Below are 22669 nucleotides of genomic sequence, written 5' to 3' on the forward strand. Positions count from 1 at the left end.
AATAATGATAAAACTAGTTCCTTCTATTACTGCACTGGAACTTCTTTTGCTTCTTCACTAGAGACCTGTCATTCATCAGAGCCAGTCTGATCGCTATGCTATAGTCGACATAGAACTCTACTTCGTTGCAGCACATATCTATCATGTATCTGAGTGTCTTCTACAAGATAATCAGGATGACTTGGAAATTTAGGAACTTCAAATTATGACATAAAAATAAATAAATAAATAAAACGGATAATAATCAATTCGCCAACCAATTAGGCTTGATGCATAAAAAAATTAATATAAATGAAATATTTCAGTATTACATAATACAGTTAGCCTTCCCCGCTAGTCTAGTGTCTACTGCATGCACCTTTGATGCAAAGGTTTCTGGGTTCGATTCGCGGTAAAAGACCCAAGAACCTTGATATTTCAACGCATAACTGAGGTTCGAATTCCACATTAATCTGTAGGTCGATGTCTCGCATAGCCTTGGTCCTGAAAGAAACGCTAAACTCCAATCCTACAAAACTAAAGGAAACTTATTATTAATAAAATGTATTATTACAAAAGAATTAATGGTATAATAATGTTGGAGGACATAGGAGAACTCCGACAAAACCCACAGACACGACGTTATCCTTCACAAACTCGTATGGCTTACCCCTTGCACCAGAGGCTAGCTCTGTACCACTTTTCTTAAAAATAATAATAACAACAACAAAATTGTTGCAACTAATGTCTCCCGTATACTTTTCATCACTATTAGATTATACAGGAACACGAACGCGTTTTCGAGGACATTTGAAAACGCATGAACTTCAGAGAGACTCATATCTACAACGGATTTGGCCTCACAATCGTCATCCTAACGCTCCAGACCAATTGACTACACCACACTGGCATACTGAGACACCATGATCCCCACGGATGTAGAAGAGTGGGAAAGAATGTACAGTTGTGAATATGTAGCGTTAGGTCAAGCAAGCATTTTAATGGACAACCAAAAAAGAAATCACAATCTGCTCAAGGTTTGCTGAATTAATTGGGTTTTATTTATCTAAGAACAAAGCTCCTTACGCACATGTGAATATCTTTTAAACTGGAAACGATTAATACAATAATGTGGGAAAGAATTTTGAAAGAAATTCGTTCAGGACTATATTTAAATATACGACACCTCTATTTGGCTGGTGGGGTGAAGTGAAACTTCTGGTGAAACTTAACTCAGAATAACAGACAGTGGGACTCAAACCCGTGATATCTGAGTTACGAAACAAGAACCCTAACCTTACACCACGGGCGCTGATTCTGATGGATGGAGAACGTACGTCGTACCCCAAGTTTTGCTTGGGTCCTCCAGGATCTGGATATCTGCGCTTGGATATCTAACAACAAAACACACATACATATCTCAACACCCCTTCAGAATTACAATATATTTGTCGAACGTCAATATCACTTTTCAGCACCGAGGCTTATGAGATAAGTACTGACGATTTAACGTAGAATCTGATGTATCGCTATGTACTCAAATTTCAAGACTCTTCCATAAGGGATCCAACGCGTTACCCCACACGGAAAGTTGCACGCTAGTCACTATGCCAGCGAGTAGGGCAAAAACGTTATACAGAAATCGATGCTCTGATCTGCATCTGTTGTACAGATTTGAATACGATCATAGTTACAAATGTAATTTGTACCTTAAGTTCAAATACAAAAGTAAAAAATCACATACAGGTATTACGACTAAAAATTAGATGCTGTATTTATGAAAATGTTTCTCTTCCTTTAGTTCAATGGGGATTACCAACGTTTCATATTACGTCTACGATTGGAATGACAGCTGGAATAGTTGCAGGCATCACGGAATCTATTGGAGATTATTATGCCTGTGCTAGGATGTGTGGTGAGTTCATAGTCTGTAACCGTTATTAGTTAGAATGGAATTATTTCTTTATTTCTAACAACTTTTTGTTTCCTTGGACATTATCATAACATTGAGGCTATGTGGTACCGTATACTTATATGCAATTTAACGTAGAATCATGAACTAAAGCCAACAGCACATTGGCCTGAAGATAGGACAGCCGAGACGAAGTATAGCTGTGACAGAGTATAGCAATTTAATAAAGACTCACTCGAACATGTACTAGATAAAAGCCTCTCCAACACCGTGATTGAAACATCCTATATAGTACATGACATCCCTGGGACGTCCCATTTTGATCCCAATTGTCCCATATAGTTCCTGGGATTATCGGGACAATGAGTAGACATCCCATGGACGTCCTACATAGGACATCCTAAAGGATTCTATGAGACGTCCCGGATGGGATAGGAGATCCCAGGGAAATCTCACGCTGGACATATCTAGCACCACATTATCCCACGATTTACCAGTGGACATCTCTTTGAAGTCCGGGATATTAGCGGAATATGGATATCCCGCGAAGGATGTCCCGGGAGCAACTTCGAATGATCCTGGGATGTCTCGCTGTCCAATGCGGGCCAGTCTCGAACATGCCGTGGACGTCAATGCATTCAGACTGTCCCTATTCTCTCCTGCCTTTCTCTACCTCTGATTGGCTCTTCTGCCTTTGGTCAATGTGCAGTCAACCTATTGTGTATTTCAGATGTAAAGCATCACGGGCAGTAGCCAAAGCTGTGCGATATTCCGCGCGGTGTTGCCGGATTTCGGACTCCCCTTTCCCTTCTCGTTCTTGTCAATTAATATTTCGCCATTGTCTGAATCTGACTTTTGTAAATTTATTATTATGAGTTCCAAAAATTGTAAACACAAAAAATAATTCTTCGAGCTTCACTTCGTAGCACTTTTTTTTTTTTTTTTTTTTTAAAGAAAATTCCGCACTTGTACTCGGTTTCATTAAACACATTGTCAACTATAATTTTGGAGAACAAATGATACTGCGTTTCTTCTGTCGAATAAGGAAGAATCTTGCATGAAGGCAATTTCAAAACAATATTACGAATGTCCCATATATATTGAGTTGATTTTAGTTTAGCTTTCAGCAGCGAGGCTATATGAGACGTGGACCTACTGATTAACGTGGAACCATATGAGCTCCCGCCGGGAATCGAATATATATATATATATATGAATCAGGTTGCAGAGGCTTGTTATTTAATTCGATCGCTTACTATTTTCAAGGGTGTAGAAACGGGGGAAAAGGGGGCCTTGACTTTCCAAACTATTTCCAGCCCCGAAATGAGGTTCATCTGGTATATGTTTAGTAAACTTATTTAAAAGGCCCTAGTTAATGCAAATTAGGAACGTTTATAATAAAATACGATTTTTTAAAAAATAAAAAAGAAAACATCATCAATACAGTTTCTGTACCTAATTACAAGGACGCTGATTTCTCTGTATTTTTGGGGGGGGGGCATTCAGATGCAGAAAGCATATATGATGATTTTAAGACAAATTGCATTCAAATTATGCCTAATATTGCAAATTTACAAATAAAATGAGGGGGCCCTGGCTCCCTCAGTCCCCCCAGGATTGGCGTCCTTGCCTAATTAAAACAACTAACATTAATTATATACTTTATATTCTCGTTTCCCTAACTGGATGCTCACCGTGTGATCTCACTACTATATTATTGCATAATAATATCTGAGTTGATATTTTTTCGAGTTTTTTTCCCTTTAGTATTTTAACTTACATAAACACAAAGTCGGATAAACAGACTGCTAGAAACAGCATTTGTTTTCTTATGAATAGCTTATTGATTTATCTCTTACAATCCGGTTTTCAACTTCAGTACTGTCAAGATCCGTCTTTTGTTAACGTAGTATCGAGAAAACATAATATGTGTATAGTATACATGGTGAGTTAAAATGCTTTCATATTCTGAAAGAGGTCATTTGTTCTGTTTTTAATGTGTGAAAAGCTTTCCTCCCTCTGAAAGTAATGTTCCCCTAGAACAACCTGTTGGTTACACCCCTGATTATCCTTTAATAAAAGTTGAGTTCCATTTCCAAATCGAAGAAAAATCCACTGGAAATTAGACGGGACTCAACGCTCGTTTTACTAATTGTTTTATATGGAAACCTTTCAAAGCGTGTATCATGACAACCAGTTGTCATAAAAAGATGTAGTTTTCACGTATGTGTTCGTAATTCTTTTCTCTATTTCGTAAAGTGAGCAGTTAATGTGCTAATACAATATTTCTAATAAGCGCCTCTGCTATTGTCAAGATTCGCAGTAGCGCGAGAAGTCAGCGTGCAGAACTGCTTGTCGCGAATTGTCAACACCGCTCAAAGCCAATTGGACGCCGCGTGAAGCCAACTGAAGGCCATGCCGCTTATCATTTGAAATCTGCTATAAGGTTTATTCCCTCTGTCATATATATGTAAGTGGTACCGTTTATGTTCCAGCCATTGAACTGCACTGAAGCCCTAACAAATATTTTTTTCTCAAACCTCAGCATGGAATGAATACGGTGATTAGGCTATTTTTCAATCTGTTAAATTTGAAACCCTGTCAAGCATATGCAAGCAAGCATAAACAGTTGTGCAACTTGAAGTAAATATTCATTAAAGTAATGCAAAAGCCCGATACAATACATTACCGTCAGTGTTGCCAAAACGCCACAAAATGTTGCTAAATGAGAGATAAAAAAAATCGCTAAAACTTGGAGCCATAACACTCTCGACACAATTAACAGTATAAAGTATTTACATTATGCGATTTACACAAAAATGAAAAGTCCACGAAGCAAAAATCCAGTTCTCACGCTTCTACAGCAGCTATCAATAAAGCTGTGTTACTTTTGCTTTTCAATAGAAGCTATAAAGTATAGAATATTGAGGATTGAAATTTTTCCCTGTTAGAGGTCAAGGGGGTATTTTTTTTTTTTTTTTTATTTGTGAGCAAGAAGTGTGACCATACGCACAAGTTTGGCCACAGAGTGAAGAATAATTTTCTTTCAATAAATAAGTAAATAAATTCTGTAAGTTTAGGTGCGTGAGCATTGGTATACGTCTCATTTATATGTCAAAGCTACTTCTAAAAATTGGGATCATTTTCGGCTGGTTATCTTCTGGGACAGGTTGTAGACATAACTAACTTTCGAAAATTGGATTCAAACAATGGAGTTGTCATATTTCACTGTTATCGCTTGTTTGTTTTAAAACACTCGATATACAGATATGAAATTTGATATGGAAGTTCTTAATTTCACCGTTATATGGGAGAGGCTTTTCCTCCATCGTATGCAATATGGATAACGTGTAGCAGAAAGTGCATGTAAAGAAACCACAAAATAATAACTCCTTGGCGCCCTGCAAGTACATTCTATAGTTTAATATAAACTAGAGAATTATACTGACATTGCTTCATAATTTCTTTCTTCAGGAGCTCCTCCCCCACCAGTCCATGCTGTTAATCGTGGTATTGGAACTGAGGGCATCGGTTGTATGCTATCTGGTCTGTGGGGTTCAGGCACAGGCACTACAAGTTACAGTGAAAACATTGGTGCTATTGGAGTCACAAGGGTAAGTATCTATTTGTGTTAGATCATATCTTAAATGTAGTTTGTGCTGTATTCCAGAACTTACAAAGTACAAATTTGTAAATTAGTTGAAAAAAAAAATGTTCAAATTCTATTAAGTAGTTGGTTACACGTTACACTAATCATTTGCAGAAAAACGTCTTTACAATAAAGTTATGACATGCGACTGTCTAACCACAACACACTTGCATACTTATCCAGTTCAACGATTGCTTAAGAGGCTTAATCCCTGCGAAATTAAAATACCGCTAATTTTTCAGTAGTTATGTGATATCTTCAAATAGATTAAAGATAATCGAAATGTTGAACAAGAACGCTCTAGACAATATTCTTTTGCATGAGATATCGTTTCACGACTCACCTAGTAGCTTTCAATTTGCAGCCATTCAGAAACATGAAAATAAATGCCGATTTTCTAAATGGCTAGAAATCAAAAGCAGATAAGTGAGTCATGATAACGGTATCTCATGTAAAATAATATTGTTTAGCGCGTTCTTGTTCTACATTTCGATTATCTTTTTTATCTATTTGAAGATATTAATAATTGCTGAAAAATTAGCAGTATTTTAATTTTGCAGTGATTAGGCCTCCTAGAAAGCTTAGTAGTAATATACTGTATAAATTTCCTCCTCTTTAGTTACAATTGATTGAAAGAAGTACTAAGTCCAACATTAATGAATATTTTCAAAACGTTAACATATTTTTAATTACTGAGTATTAGTTTGTTGTACCCCTAATCGACACTTTAGCTCATTATTTTATCTCTATTTTTTTAAGTTTGGGATATTAGAAAATATAAAACTTCAATTAGTGTCTGAAAATGAAACAATTAGATAATAATTGAAGCTGGGAGATAGTGAGAAAATTATTTGTAAAAAGTGTTATCTAGTAGGCAATTGTATAATATTCGACATCTCTACTATACAACTGATGAAATATAACTTCTTTCAAAATAAGCAATTAAATTTTTATGAAATATTTTGCAGGTGGGCAGCAGACGAGTTATTCAGTTTGGCTCTGCGATAATGGTGTTTGTGGCCCTCGTAGGGAAAATCGGAGCCATATTTCCATTAATTCCTGCACCAATTGTTGGTGGGTTCATATGTGTTATGTTTGGAATGGTGACAGCAGTAGGTAAGCAAAATACCTGTAGAAAAGTCTTATTTATTTCGCTTTTCCAAACTTTCAATTTATTTTTCTTAATATTAATGTTCGATTTAATATTCTGTAATACTTTCCAGGTAGTTAGCAAGTTTCTTCTAAACTGCTACCCATGATTCATTCAAGTTTTATTATTAGTTCAATTAATCTTAGTATAATTATGTATATGAAAAGTTCAATTTCTAGGAAAAAAGTACCTGTATGTCATATCTGTTATTCTGTTCATAACTGCTAAACAAATTAGGGAATTTTGCTGTAATATTATTTTATTTTTAACGCAAAACAATATTTGAATTGGTTTCTTTTTTGTGGCTCCTAAGATGATTATTTGAAATGAAGTTTAACGTTCTTTCTCAGCACCGAGCTTAAATATGTGTAGTATACTCAGGTTAGTATCCTATAAGATTACTCCACCAGGAATCGAACCCGAGGCCAATCAAGCGTTTGACCGCTCGGTTGCAAAGGGACATACTACTAAGATAATTTCTAAGAGGATTTCACTGGACTTAGTATTCTTACTTCATCCATTTGAATTGCTTGAACCCCAGCTGATAGTTACGAACAAAAATAAATCCAGGACAGTTAAAAATGCTCCGCAGTAGCAGTCTATTTCGCATTCATCAGTCTTGTTCGTCAGACAGTTCGATTTCGTTGGCTAGCTGAATGGGTTTCTAGGTTAATATGGCCTTGAAAATGGAAAATTAACAAGTTTAATAATCAATTTAACTACGACAGCCAACTTACTTAAAGTATTGCATTTATGTAGTTTTTAAATAGAATAAAACTGAGAACACATCTAAGAAACTTAAAGCATAGGTTTACCTCTCACAATTTCAGTAATTTTTGTTGTTTCGGAAATGTTAAAAAAGGAAAGAAAGAAAAACAATGTTCCAGGCAATAATTTACTACGTGCAATTACGGTTATTTTCCACATTTTGGTATGTTGTTGTAGCCACTGATTAAGTTTGAACAGGGTAACAATTTACATAGCATAGTCTAGAAGAATATTAAAAATTAATTTTAATGACCACTTGCAACTTTGCTGTAAATTTCACAAATGGGTCGTATCCGGTATGCAGTGACAGGGAAGCAATGAATGAATTATGGACTCTTTAATATTACTTGTAGTTAACTCACAAGAGTCGAAATGCTAATTTCTTTTTTCTTTTTGTTTCTTTTTTTTTCTGGATAGAGGTTTTCATAAACTCTGTGTAAGATATTTAATTCTATGACTACCAAAATGTATAAAGCTACTCGAGTTCATAGTATCTATAGAGTATTTTCCAGAGAGATACCATTTTTTCTTGCAGAATAGTAATATCAAAGCTAACTATAGGACTAGAAAATAATTTATTTAGTTTTGTTCGTAAACTTTACATTTATATTTGATTCAGAAAGCCAAATAAAGTATTCACACTTCTTCAGGACATTCATTTAAGGCACTGGTTCTCAACCTTTGTGTAGCGACATACTGATGTGTCGTGCAGTCAGGGCTGGATTCTCATCTGGAGGCCCGGGGTAAAAAAAAAAAAAAAAAAAGTGGCTCCTGCTGACTTCACTTAATACACTTCTGTGAAAGTACAGTAGGAAAGTTAAGGAAATATGTTTCATATTTTTGGTCATATTTTATTCTACGATGATTCTTCTTTAGATAGTCAGTTGAGATTTTGGTAAGACTGAAGCTCCTTGTCCACCTGGAAGAACGGGGATATAGCTCCCTAAGCCCACCTTAATCCGGCTCTGCGTGCAGTTCCATAAAGTGTGTCATGAAATTTGGGAATTTAATGAACCAATCAGACATAATCAATTTAGAGACAAATTGTAAGAGGCAGCACCTCCAACGATTGTAACAATGCTCAGTGCTATATAGAGTAACTACTTTTTAGAAGCTTATAGTTTTACACTATTATCAGTGGCATACACCACAAGGAGGGTTTTGGGATTTTAACCCTCTTAAGCTTGATATTATGGGGAAAGAAACGTTTTAAGATATAGACTATACATAAATCATGCATGTCCTGAAAGGAAATGAGTTTGAATATTTGATACCCGCTTGATGAAACTGCGTATTCCATTGACGTAAAATTTATATAATTTTAATATATTAAACAAGTGTGTCGCGAGGTTGTAGGTGTACACTAAAGAGTGTCGTCAGTCAAAAAAAGGTTGAGAAACACTGATTTTAAGAATCTATTTATGAGGAGAGTTAACTCCATTGAATACATTGTAATGTCCTTGTTGTTATGATCAATAAGCTATTCATATGTTACACACAAAGTAAATTTAAGCAATTGGAGGCTATGACGCGCAAAGTTCAGCAATTAATCATTGAAGTTTTATCCCCCATAAATAGGGCAACCCAAAAGCATAAAATGTATAACAGCAATTTACACATATGGTTGGTACCTTGAACATAATTGTGGTTGCCTAAAGGCCAGGAGAAACTAATTTTAAAAGCAGAATAAAGCATAATTTTAGAAAATAAAGCATAAAGCATAATTTAAAATATAGAGCACAATTCTTGGAAAATTCTGTTTAACTGCAAGCTTAAGGTATTGTATTAATATTTTATACAACCAATATTTATGATGCAAAATCTTTCAGAACATAACAATGGAACAATGAAAAGCTTATTTTTATTTCTGTAAACTTTTCGATGTAAATCCTTTGAAGTGGAGAAAAGAAAAAAGGAAAAGAAGAAGAAAACTTTCCGCCAACAATGAATAGTACACAAGAACTCCACACTATATTGTTATCTGTAGCTCTTGAAGTTGAGCACTTTCTGTACTTTTTGGTGGCATTTTTTACTTTCCCTTTCTGTATATATGCACCTCTAAGGCGCACACAAGTGATAAAAAAATCTGACTCGAGTATAGCATATCTCTTTAAAGTGCAAATAAGTCGAAAGTGCGTTAAATATGAAACAAACTGGTTGCATAAAATATTAATAAATAGATCAAGATATTTAGAATATTTAATTATAGTAAATATTATACATTATACACGATTAATGTAAAATAATGATTGAAATTTACAATAAAGCATAATAAAGCATAATTTGAAAAAAAATAAAGGATAATTAAACAAAAAAAATAAAGCATAATGTGGGCTATTCTACCCATAAGAGTCTCTAGTGATCGCAATTATGTTTGCATGTGTGTGATTAGCACTTCGACTAGCATGCCAATTGGATAACATAATATTATAAACATATTTCATAGTTAACAAATGAGCCCTTCAGATGCCAAACCGATTAACTCCATCAAACGAGGTTTTTCAGTAGTGAGCATTTTACTAACTTAGATACAATGTATTGAAATGAAAGTGATCAGAACGTTTTTGTATTCTAATGACAAATTGTTTCACTATGGAGTTAATCGATTTTGCCTCTGAAAAGAATGTATCTTTTCCAAGTCAAAAATGTGTAGAATAATAAAAAGAAAAAATGGAGTTACTCGGTTGGACTTCTGAATACCGCAAATGAATTCAATATTATTTTTCTTTACTGAATGAATCTGTAAAGCGTAAATTAATCTTTCAATTATACTTTCAAAATATTGTTTCCTGAAAAGAACACTAATTTCTTATTGATCATATTTTCTAAGTTCCGAGGAGACTGTTATCCGAAGTAATTATTCGTTTCTAAGTGACCAAATTGATTCATAATTGTTTTACTGTATATTTATTTATTTATTTATTTATTAGGTTTGTCAAATATACAATTCATTCAACTGAATTCTTCGAGAAATCTCTATGTGCTAGGATTATCACTGTTTATGGGAATGGTGAGTTTAAATTTTTCTACGTCATTACTAAAAATTAATTATTTTTTATTTTAAAATAAATAAATAAAATTTTATAGTAGATACCTATTATAAATCTTCAATTACTAGTAGTAATATATTACAAAATAAAATTTAATATCGTTGATGTATTTGTGTTTAACATAAGTTTAGTGCTGTCCTATATAACGATAGATTCCAGGTGCATTTTTCGCTGGGTAAAGACAAGTTTGATTAATAACTTTACGAGTCACGTTAGCTGTCATGGTCAGGAGGTAAAAAAATATTTTTCTTTATTTTTGAAAGTTTTGTCTCTAATGATGTTTTAGAATTTAGAAAGAAATAAGTAAAAGTATGCTTCAAATTTCCCTTACAGGTGATACCAGAATACATGAAATCTAATCCAGATGTTATACGTACTGGCGTAGAGTTTCTTGATCATATGGCAACAGTTCTATTTTCGACCAGCATGTTCGTGGGAGGTTTCTTCGGTTTTATATTGGATAATACCATTCCAGGTATATTTCTGCTGTCTTTTAATTCAAATAACATCATAAGACAACAAGACCAATTGTACAGTCAGTGACAAAAGTTCTTCCCGTTTGATGAAGTTAGTTTCGTAAATAACTTCAGAATGAAAGGATAATTTGAGTTCAGTTTTCAGTAAATTAAAAAGACCGTAATTTTCTGTACGTTCGAGCCATACCGCCGTAATTCCCAAAATAAATTTCACCAAACGGAAAGATTTTTTGACGTTGACTGTATATAATATAGGACCTTAACGAGACACATCTTACTCATTATAACAATTGATAATCTCCTATTCTTTATTTTAACGATAATAATAGTAGTAATATCAACAATAATTTAATTCTTAGAATAAATAGACCATTAAATTTTCATAGGCAAAGATGATGTAGTGCTTGCTTTAGAAAAGCTTTTATCAATCTATTTTATATCACGACCCTCGGCCAGTGCCCTCCCTGAAGTAATTTCCGCTTTGTAATAAGCTCTTTGATTATTGTTACTTTTTGCTGAATTGTATTTTAATATGCAGTTTTTTGAAACCTGTTTCACTCCCCTTTTATTCCAATTATTTTAAAACGATTCTTTACTTGTTTAATATTTTTTGCTGCACTTAAGGGTCCTCACTACAGCAGAATTAAACTACCGCTAATTTTAGAGTTTTTCTGTAATATCTTCAAAACAAATAAAAATATTGGAAAAGCAGAAACGTAGTGAACTAGACAATACGATTTCGCATGTGATACCGTTATCACAACTGATCTATCTGCTTTTGGTATGCCGCTATTTACAAAAACCGCAAAAAATGCTAAATATATCTACAGTTGCAAATCGAAAGCAGATAGATCAGTTGTGATAACGGTATCACATGCAAAATCGTATTGTCTAGTTCACTACGTTTCTGCTTTTCCAATATTTTTATTTGTTTTGAAGATATTACAGAAAAACTCTAAAATTAGCGGCAGTTTAATTTCGCTGTAGTGAAGACCCTTAACATTAAGTATGGACATAAAAGTATGTTTATCAAAATAAACTTTACATTTTTTCCCCGCTACTGCATCCTTATCTTTATCTATTTCACTTCGCTCCACCACCCCTATATATTCCTCTCGCGATTCTCTTAGGAGTTTTAATCCCAAGGTTGAGAAACTGCGCTAAAAATATAACTGATGAGTGAAACAAAAAAATATTTCTTTGTGCTCACCTTAGTCGAGCATTCAAATCGGAAACGCTTCAGTGTATAGTTAGTTGCTCAATATCTTCTGATGCTTTCGAGATTGCTTTGCATCACCGTCATTGATGCCACTCACTAGTAACAAATAAGAGTCGCATGGTATGTGGCAACAAGGGACGCTGTTACTCAATGGTAGAACGTTCAGCTCTGGTGCGTGAGGTCCCCGGTTCGATTTTAATTCGTGCCAAGTGGACTTTGTGGTGGACAGACACCGTGTCCATGGGTTTTCTTAGGGTTCTTCCGTTTCCTTCCACTTTATTCACTCCACTATTGCATTCATTTGTCATCATCACCGTCTCCTTTAGCCTAACCGGCATAATCGTGGGACGTAAAACGGAAAGGTTTCACTTCATTTTTTGTTATATGGCAACATTGCATTTCAATCAAAAATATTCTCCTCCACCCCCCTCCAAATATCAGTAACAAGTAAATCTAAACTGTTGAGTATGAATATATTTAAACATTTTTTTCCTAAATTGGATTCATTTAGCATATAGTCTGCTTTGTTTATTTGGTTATTAGTTTCACGTTCTATGACTGTAACTAACTCAGAAAATTTCTGATATTTTACGTAACTCAGTGTTAAGTGAAGGTACGAATAATATGGTACTAACATCTTTTCTTGTGAACACAAATTTAAAATTAGTTTTGTGATTGCTTTTATGTTCTTCCTAAGGTTCGCCGGAAGAAAGAGGTTTGGTCCATTGGAGGGAAATTTTGGACTTAAAAGAACAGAACAACACTGATGTAAAAGAGGACCCGTATGATCTTCCATTTGCAATGGATGCAATCAGAAGGTATAATTTCCTCATGTAATAATTTAAGCTCGGATTTCTATGACGTGTCATATTTTTATCCTGACACATTATTTTTACGACTCTAGTTAAATATAAATGCATTTTTGACACACGTGAACATGAAAATACGGTTTTTATTAGTCATATAGATGCATATTTGGGCTCAAAATGGTATAAATGAATACTTTTGATCATGTTTTAGGGGAGTTTCATTTCTTCTTCAGGAATATATTTGTCAGAATTGGCAAGAAGTTTACTTGGAACTTCTTCATTAGTAATACTTGATTTTCTGTAACAGAATTTATGAAGGAAAACTCAATGTATAGTATGAGGGTATTGAAGTTGTTAACTTGGTGTAGCATCAATCACTGAAAAGAGAAATTGCCATCTCACCCTTTGTCTTTCTGTCTGTTTGTCTGTCTGTCTCTCTCTCTCTTTCTGCCTTTCTGTCTCTTTTTCTTTTACTTCCCTGCAAAGATACCTGAAGTCCAATTCCTTTGTCGTATATTGGTAGAAAATATTTTAATCCGCAAATGACATTCGACGGAAATATTAAATACATGGGACATGAAACTAGTACTGTGAAAATACTGGAAATTCACATTGAGCGCACTTGGAGAATTTGTTCAGCCAGGGAGAATTTGCCCCTGTGCCATCTTCTGAAATCATCACTAATACTATGAAAATATCTATCTTACTTTTTCTTGTACTTTTCGAGTATAAAATATATTAGACATTGCTTGGAGGATTTTTTTTTCTTTTTTGTCACACAACTCGGCATTAATGGACATAGTTTCTAGATGTCTAAAGTCAAGTGTTCTAGTAGTGTAAAGTTGCACAAATTTTAGCAGAAGCGTTATTTCATCAAGTTAGGCTCTTTTTATATTTTCCATTAGCATATTATTATAATACTTTTACAAAAGTATATTCGAATATACTTTTGTTTTTAGTTATATATTAGATCATATTTTGCAATTTTTAGGGCATAAATGTATGCATCTTTTCAAAGATTTTAAGTCATTGAAATCAGAATGCTAGTAATAATAATATAGCAAGCCTTTTCTAGCAGTATTACAGTAAACTCATATCATAATTATCATAATCATATTACCGTCCGACACTGATTGGTCTGCTGCTGTAATCTGAGAAGTTAAATCCACTATGGTCATCTACCAATTTTGTGTTCCGAATTACAATAATTTTAACTTTAACTTGAAATAAACCAAATAAATAACCGATATGTGGAGTGTGATATACAACTAGTGATGTAACGAATAACATACAGAAGTTTACAGCGTATATCAACCTAATTCCTTTATAGTTTAGTGTATACGTAGAGTACTTATTTTAAATTTATGAAATTTGTCGGCATACACTGAAAATTGACTACGTACTTTCCTGTTGGCTTCATGATTTATTACCTTAACAACGCTGTAACTTAAGAATTCATCAAAAGAGTTCTTAAAAATTTTAAATTTTATGTGAAATTTTTAGACCTAATAACTGAAGAAGCATAGAAATTACAGCATATAGACATTAGACCGCAGCAAGTTTATTAAGTAGATCATGAAATGTAAACTTAATTCAGACCTAATCTTATCTTCTATAAAAAAAACTTACATACATTAATAAAAGGTTTGAGTCATTTTTTCATTATTTGACACTACAATTTTCCTATGAATTTACACCGAATGTTTGGGAAAATGTATGCACTTGCTTTGCACCTTACACACCAAAAGTCGAACATATTTCTCTGCAAAAAACTTCTATTGGCACATTATTTAACTGACGACTCTATTTGCAAAGTTACTAATTCTGTGTTCGTTACAACTCGGCATCACTTTCCTTCTCTTCAATTTAACCCCCTCCCCCGTACGATCTTCCCTACTGCGTAATAGTCCTATATCTTAAGTTCATCCTATATTTGTACGATTGTTGCAGTATGTACTTAGAAAAACTCATTGCATACGTAATTGTGATTTCAGGTATAAGTGGTGCTCCTACATTCCGTTCTTGCCAACATTTAAACCCTGGGTTTGAGAAGAAAACGCATCACTCAGCAAATGTTAAGCCATCGACAAGCGTCCAGCACTCTTTCGGAGGTCAAATGGTTTAGTCATCAGAGTTATTATAAATGGTAACGAGTATATATAAGTAAGAGTATACGAAAACTACAGGTTGTTAAGAAGTTGTACAGAGACAGGTTGCTATGTTAATTTAACAAAACGACATTGTCATAGTTTAAGTTTTTTTATGTCATTAGACAACAGCAAGGTTATAAAGGAAAGGATCTAATATTAAAATGGGTCCCGAATCACAATCGGCTCTTGAATTCGATGAAGCTGGAGAGTGCATAGACCATCATGCAAGACCTTTGCTCACCGTGTAAGTCGTAACTCACCACACTAACTCTCCTCCAAGAGAAATGTATTACGGGAGCATGTTACCAATCCCGACCGAAATTGTCGTAGTTCACCAACAATACACAAGCTGAGGTCATCCGAAAAGGACATTGCTTAGTACGGTACGGAATGTACAATGTATGATGTTATATATTTATATAAAATTTCACATAGATAACAATTATATGATTAAGATGATGCACAAAATTAGCCACCCAATGCGAACTTGAGTATCTCCGGACTGTATCACTATTTCAACTCAATTTTTGTCTCAGGGCCGCGGTGGCTCAGTGGTAGAGCGTTCACCTCTGGTGCTTGGGGTCCCGGGTTCGATCCCAGCCCCCACCAAGTGAACTTTGTGGTGGACAAACACCGTGTGCGTGGGTTTTCTCGGGGTTCTCCCGTTTCCTCCCACTTTCTTCATTCCACCATTTCATTCATTACTCATTATCACCGTCTCCTTTAGCATCACCGGCATAACCGTGGGACGTAAAACTCAAAGATTTCATTTTTTCAATTTTTGTCTCTAAACCAGATACACTGTTCAATAGTTTTAAATAGATATTTTCCGTAAGGTTACCCTAAATCGTAGTTGTCACAGGAGTTGAGGTCAGTGGAGTAGTGTGGCCAGTCGATTTTCATAGCTTCAGTTTGTCTGTATTGTAGGAAAAAGCAATCAAAAATTGTATACTAAGGACGTTATAACGCTTCACAAATTTAATCTAATGTTCTTTTTGAACGACCTCTATACCGGTACCTGCTTTCTTTGGTGAATAATGAGATGTTTTTGAAGGAAAAAAATGCAATAGTGCTTAATTTTAAATCAACTCTGTTTACGTTTCGAAAACTACATTCATCACCGGGGCTATTAAAAGCGAATATACAGGGTAGCACAGAAGTAGGTATACAGTCCTGTACTGACCAGCTAATGGGATTTTATATAATTTAGTTATTGAAATCCACACAGGTATTGACTTAGTTTCTTCATTATTTGTTCTTAATTCCTTTTGACTTATGCCTTAAACTCGGAAAAGATCAAAGCAAATAAATGAATTTTCTTAATAAATTAAAATGTCATACTTGATCAATGCAGGTCTGTATACCTACTTTTGGGCCACTTTATGTATGTAGCTTTTCAACGTAAGCAGAATTAATTTAAAATCGAGTAATGTACATATGAAATGCCAAAATATGTTTCAAGTTTTTCATGTCTATTTCCGTGAAAACTTGACAGGACCATTATATGTTTATAGAAGTGGAGGGTTAGAAAAGTGTTTTGCTCAAATTTGTACTTAAGTAAAGAGGTTTGCAGTGTTAATATTGATAGTTCATGGGTATTATCAGTGATGTAATTTAAAACAGAAACCGGTTATGTGACTTATAATATTATGCAGTTATATTACTGTATTATAATTATTAGTGATAGAAATATTATTGCTTTTGGTATTAGTTATAAAAGAACTAGCGTAGGCAGATTCTACGTTAGTTAGGTGACTGAGTAATAAATATTTATATTTGTCCTGACACGCAATAAAGTATTAATTGTTTTATAATAAAGCTTTCAAAGTTAAGTAAAGAGGAGTTTGAACCTGTGAAAGTAAAGATGAAAATATAAACTCTTGCTTAATGTTGTGGGCTTGCTGCTTATCTGGTCCAACCAGTTAGGGGAAGGCGGGACGGAACGAGGTACTTAACATAAATGGCTTCGTAAGGGTATTAAAATGACAAGAAAGTACTGAAAATGAAGTTAATATACTATTTGAACTTTTAGGTACAAAAAGAACTAGTAGTTGGTTATTACGTGTCCAAACCTAAGGACCCACACGTGTTTATCGAAAGTAATGTTTTTCGTATGCACGTGAACACACGGGGCACAATGCGGTACAGTGAATTACGGCTGACAGTACTTACAAACGTAAAGGTCTTCTTCGTCGTCACTATCTACACCTGGACACAAATTTGTGACCACAGTTTGCACAGCATACACGCAGTCTATGCCTCGTTGATTGCAAGCATAATAAAGGCATACAGCGTCCTCTAATGAACTAGTGCTCAATTTCTTCCTCGTTGTTGCTCCTGTTAGCTCTCCTGCATACTCAAGTATGTGATTTGTTTTATTCGCCAGCTTCTCCTTGCCCTGCTGCTTCCTTTTCCTTCTTCCACCTTTTGCTTCCTTTTCCTTGGCTCTTGATTCCAAAGCTGCTTTATACGGCGATGATGTCAATATTGCTGTTTTCCCTCGTCTTCTGGTCAGCCTCCTGCCACCAGTCTTAACTCTGAGGAAAGGTAAAATATTCTTCGGCACACGTGTAAAAATGTTGTCACGTCCGGAATGTCTGTTCCGGTAGTTGGCGTCGAAGGTTCTGGAATCGGTTTGTCAAGAGGTCTATTTCCTGAAACAATGGTCATATCTGGGAGATGGGGTTCTGTTGATGACATCGAAGGTCTTAGTTTCGGTGCTGCAAGGGATCAACTTCCTGGAACAGTTCGCAGACTTTCCTCGCTGTTCTGGGTTTCTTCTGTTGCTTGAAATGTGATATCAGTAGTTGGTGCTTTATATAGTGTAATCTGTAACTGCGTGTTAAAGATTACATACTAAAACATACAACTATGACACACTGAAATTATAATTATGACTTCAGCATTTTGTGCATTCTTATTTGACTTATATTGAACCTCGTTTCTCTTGATGTTGCAACAGGCGTCGAAAACCAGAGCAACAACAATAAAACGATTCGCACATGCCACATGCCTTCTCCAACACCGACGGCGCTTACTCCACGCAACGGTAGGGAGTCAACATTCACGTTCCTGCTGCTTTCGCAAGGTTGTAGTACCATAGCGGTGAAATACGAGGGGTACCCCATTCCACCCCGCTATCCGTTCTGCCCTGCCTTCCCCTATTTCTGTATTCAAGTAAACTTATGTTAGTTTGTCAATAATGCAATTCTTAAAACTTGTGACTGAGAGAACGCTCGAACTATGATACGACTATAGCACTATTAGGTTGTAACTATCAATGCTGAGTTAAAGAGAAGAGTGAGCCTATAAGGTAGAGTGCATAACTATTCCGTTATATACTGTATTGACTGAGCATGCTGGAGGAACTCGAATACGTAGTACATTTCCCTGCCTATATTTCAGGCTATGCAGTTGATTTTATTTTTAAATTGTGTGCACGCTCGTAAGAAGCCTAAAATAAATAGGATCTTTCTAAGTATTTTACAAACAGAAGACAAAACTGTATTTAAATTAAACATATGTAACATATGTCTATGCTAAAATATTGTGTTCCTTCATGTATGTAATTTTTGTATATATGTATCACAATGTAGAGTCTTGTTCAATAAAATCGAACTACTTCTCGTCTTTGAAAAGGAATATGTTCCCATCCATAGATTGAATTAAATCGAACAAAAATGAATTTCCTTTGAGCAATTGAGGCCATTAAATAAGCCAAAACCTTGAAAATTGGCCTTCGAAACGAAAACCTTCTCACATACGGTTGTGAGAATAAAACCTTTTCAATAAACGTAGAAGTCCAGAATAAATTGAACAAGATTAAATATAAATAAAATTTATATTTTGCTATGCAAAGAATGTATATTTCCTTCAAATATAATATTCTTTCAAATATTATAACGTTATTTTCTCTAATTATTATATATTCAGATCCAGCGGCGCAAATCTGTCTTCAACTTTGGGGGGGGGGGGTAAGACCGTTCCTTTATATATATATATATATATATATATATATATATATATATATATATATATATATGCAAATTTCAAAATATTTATGAAGTTGCAAAGCAATGCTGTAGGGGATCAGGGGAGCAGATTTGTCATCAACATTGGGAGTCGAGCAGATCTGAGGCTTATTCTGGGGGAACATCAATTTCATGTCAGTTTCTCTTGTTTTAATCGGAAACAGATCGTCATATTTCTCCGAAAAAAAAAACATATTCCAAATCGGATTATTGGGAGTACGGTCCCCCCAGTTTCAAGATTGGAGTGGACAGGTCCCCCTCATCACCCCGGGATTTGCGTCAGTGTTCAGATCAATGAGTATCATAAAAATCCCGTAAAATATCTTTCCTTAGTTACATCCGAATAAGCATAATGCAGAACTGTTGGTAGTTGTAGCTACATCTACCGTATTTCCTTTACCCTTAGGAGATATACATAATCATAAGAGTCGTTGTAAGATTTGTTACGAATTACTCTTATATCAATAACAAATTTAAAGTAAAACGAAAAATGTCTTTCTTAAGCCGGAATAGCAGAGTTAAATCAAAAGCCGATACTGTTAGACTGGAGCAAATTTATCTTAATTAAAATGAGTAGCGGAGAAAGAGAAGCCAGGCAAGGGAAAGTGAAATATTGACAACTTTGAAGTTTAATAATGCACAATTGCTCATAAAGGATTGCTCTCTTATGTAAATTCTGGTGGGGATAAAGAGTACAATGTAAATATATTTCATTCGCATATATTTCAACCTTAACCATAATTTTTATCCTGCTTCAAAGTGATGATTTAAGGGTGGTATAAGACGTTGAACTGAATACTCAAGACGTATCCATGAGCTCCTCCATGGCTAAACGGTTAGCGTACGCGCCTTTGGCGCGAGAGACGCGGGTTCGATTTCCGGCGGGAGCTCATGTGGTTCGGATTCCTGGTTAATCAGTAGGTCCACGTCTCACATAGCCTCGCTGCTGAAAGGGACGCTAAACGTAATTCAAGTCAACTCAACTCAAGACGTATCCACCTTTCCAGGCCTAAAATTAAGAAAATACGAAAAAAAACTATGCGAACCTCCTACTAAAACTTCTAGAAAGGTGTTGTTTAGACCCGGAAACGATTTTCAGTTTCAGAAATTAAGAAAACAATTAATCTTGATGATAAATGACATGAAATGAAATGTTTCAGTTTTACGTCCCACTGTTATGCAAGCTAGGCTAAAGGAGAAACCCACAAGTACGGTGTTTGTCCACCACGAAGTCCACACGACGCGAGCTGGGATCGAACCAAGAACTACATGCACCAGATATAAACTGTCTACCACTGAGTCACCGTGTTGTGATAAAAAAAAGTGGAACTTATAATACAACTAATCATTTTAGCATACAACTAATCTGGTAAAGACAGTAAAAATGGTCACGCAAAGCTGAAGGCTAATGAACTTTTTGCAGTAAGAAAAGCCACATATAATTTTATCATAGGCAACCAACAATGTTTTGATTCTGTATAGGCTGCATAGAAGCTAGTGAATGTTATGAATTTTAAACTACAGGGTGGCTCAAAAGTAGGTATACACAGCTGCATTGATCAAGTATAATATTCTAGTTTATGGGTTTAGTTGCTTCGGCTCTTCCAAGCTTAAGATGTAAGTAAAAACACATTAAGAACAAATAATAAATAAGCTAAGTCTACCTGATGGGTAACAATAAGAAATTATATAAAATGCAATCAGCTGATCAGTACGGTACGGCCTGTGTACCTAGTTTTCAGTCACCCTGTATACAATTCGTTATAGTCACCGTCACCCGCGAAGATGTTAATAGATTGACCCATTTAAATAATTCGGACAAGATAATAGCTTTAGATAAGTTTGTTGTTGGCAACACCTCATTGATAGTTGTCCTTCGCTCCAGCTGTGAAATATTCTAGGACATTGCTACGATTGGTTACCTTGGAACAGTTGTTGCATTTCTATTGTTAATATTCCTCTAAATTTTGGCCTCTATGAAAGAAAACTTTTATTTTCTTTTTGTCTGTTAAATGGAAAAGCGACCTGGATCTTATTCGCTACCCTTCATTGCATCTCCGAAACAGTTGTTTGGAGTAAATTAAGATTTAGTACAAATTTTCTACTCAGACTCTAGATTACGTAATAAAAGAAGTCTAGACTCTAATTAATATTGCAATCTAAAGCAGGTCACAGAATTTCAGATCTGAATCCAGTAGGCAGATCAGAGAGTTTGGTCGCCATTTTATACTGTGCAATTCAAAGGCAAAGAACACAGGAGTCAAATATCTATCGTCAAACTAAAATATTTGGTTTGCCAATGACGACCTGGCGACCAGAAATTTCGCGAACCTGGTACCTAGGTATTTTCAGAAGTCAAACACTTATTGAAGAAATGTATTGATTTCTAGGATTAAAGAAATGTTTAACAACCTTGACATTCTATGACCTTCGACATCTTTAATTAGATGTGGACATCTCAATCTTGTGGTTTGGTGTTAGTTTCACCGTCCTTTTCCCACCTTTGGAAGACTCAAACCACGGCATCTCTCGAACACCCGATAAGTCGGATTGTTTCTAGATGGTCGTTCTCAAGTGCCTGGGAGGCACAATCTGGCTCATATCAAACTCTGATATATCGCCGATCTTCCCATCGGATAAGTTGCGAGTATTATCGTAGAACAGAAAGGCGGATAAACAAATGCTGATCGAGTGAAATGGTAGAAGCTTCGTTACGCTCACTTTAATTATAATTTGTGTTTAGAACTTTATGTTCGTAAACTAAGTAATTAACCTTTTGCTGTCTATTTTAGTTTTTCCAAGTTTGACTGAACAGGTCTGAATTAATACGCTAAATTACAGTATTTTGGTGTTCCGATTTTCACAGGTTCTAAACATATTTCCGATTCCAAATTACACGCTCTGATCATGCTGCCGCATAAAAAAAATGTTGAGCATGACTCGATATCGGATTGGAATTAACAAAACTGAATGTTGATTTCCACTCGACAAAGGACTGCAAAGGATCAAAGCTTGTTGCGTAAACTGCTTTGAATCTCGTGCTAAATTGACACTCCCTTATGATATACGCGTATATAAAAATAAAAAGAATTAAAATATACGATTTTCAGTTTTTTTAGTTGCTAATATAATATTGATGCTGTGCTTATAACTCGAATTTTATTAAGTATGGGGATATGTTAATGCAATGCAAAATTTCCGTTTCAACCAGAGGTAATACCCATACTCCATATAATTGCTTAATTTATATTTTACATTGAATTGTGATTGTTAGAAGGTTTGCATAAATCGTTATTTAATGAATATCCTGAATTCGATATGTTATATAACATCTACAAACCACTAAAGAAAAAAAATCTAGTGTTTCCCAACGCGAGAAGAGCATGGATGGGTAATCAGCAGCAAGGTTATTCGTCACCAGATCAAACGTTTGCCATTATTTGCACTTTCGTTTAAAGGACATTCACTTTAAGAAG

General features: G+C 35.0%; 1 protein-coding gene across 1 annotated transcript in view; it reads left to right on the forward strand.

Moving 5' to 3' along the window:
- Window positions 1-19065, forward strand: part of LOC145668574 (solute carrier family 23 member 2-like) — a 57071-nt gene extending 38006 nt beyond the window's left edge. The window contains exons 8-14 of the mRNA XM_081736575.1: window positions 1781-1894; window positions 5366-5505; window positions 6509-6656; window positions 10389-10468; window positions 10842-10983; window positions 12901-13021; window positions 15007-19065. Of these exons, the coding sequence (XP_081592701.1) occupies window positions 1781-1894; window positions 5366-5505; window positions 6509-6656; window positions 10389-10468; window positions 10842-10983; window positions 12901-13021; window positions 15007-15061 (800 nt within the window). The 3' untranslated portion in view covers window positions 15062-19065. The remainder of the gene's footprint in view (window positions 1-1780; window positions 1895-5365; window positions 5506-6508; window positions 6657-10388; window positions 10469-10841; window positions 10984-12900; window positions 13022-15006) is intronic.
- Window positions 19066-22669: the final 3604 nt, after the last annotated feature.

Source organism: Thermobia domestica, chromosome 13, assembly GCF_964235325.1.
Source record: "Thermobia domestica chromosome 13, izTheDome1.hap1.1, whole genome shotgun sequence".
Taxonomy (NCBI): domain Eukaryota; kingdom Metazoa; phylum Arthropoda; class Insecta; order Zygentoma; family Lepismatidae; genus Thermobia; species Thermobia domestica.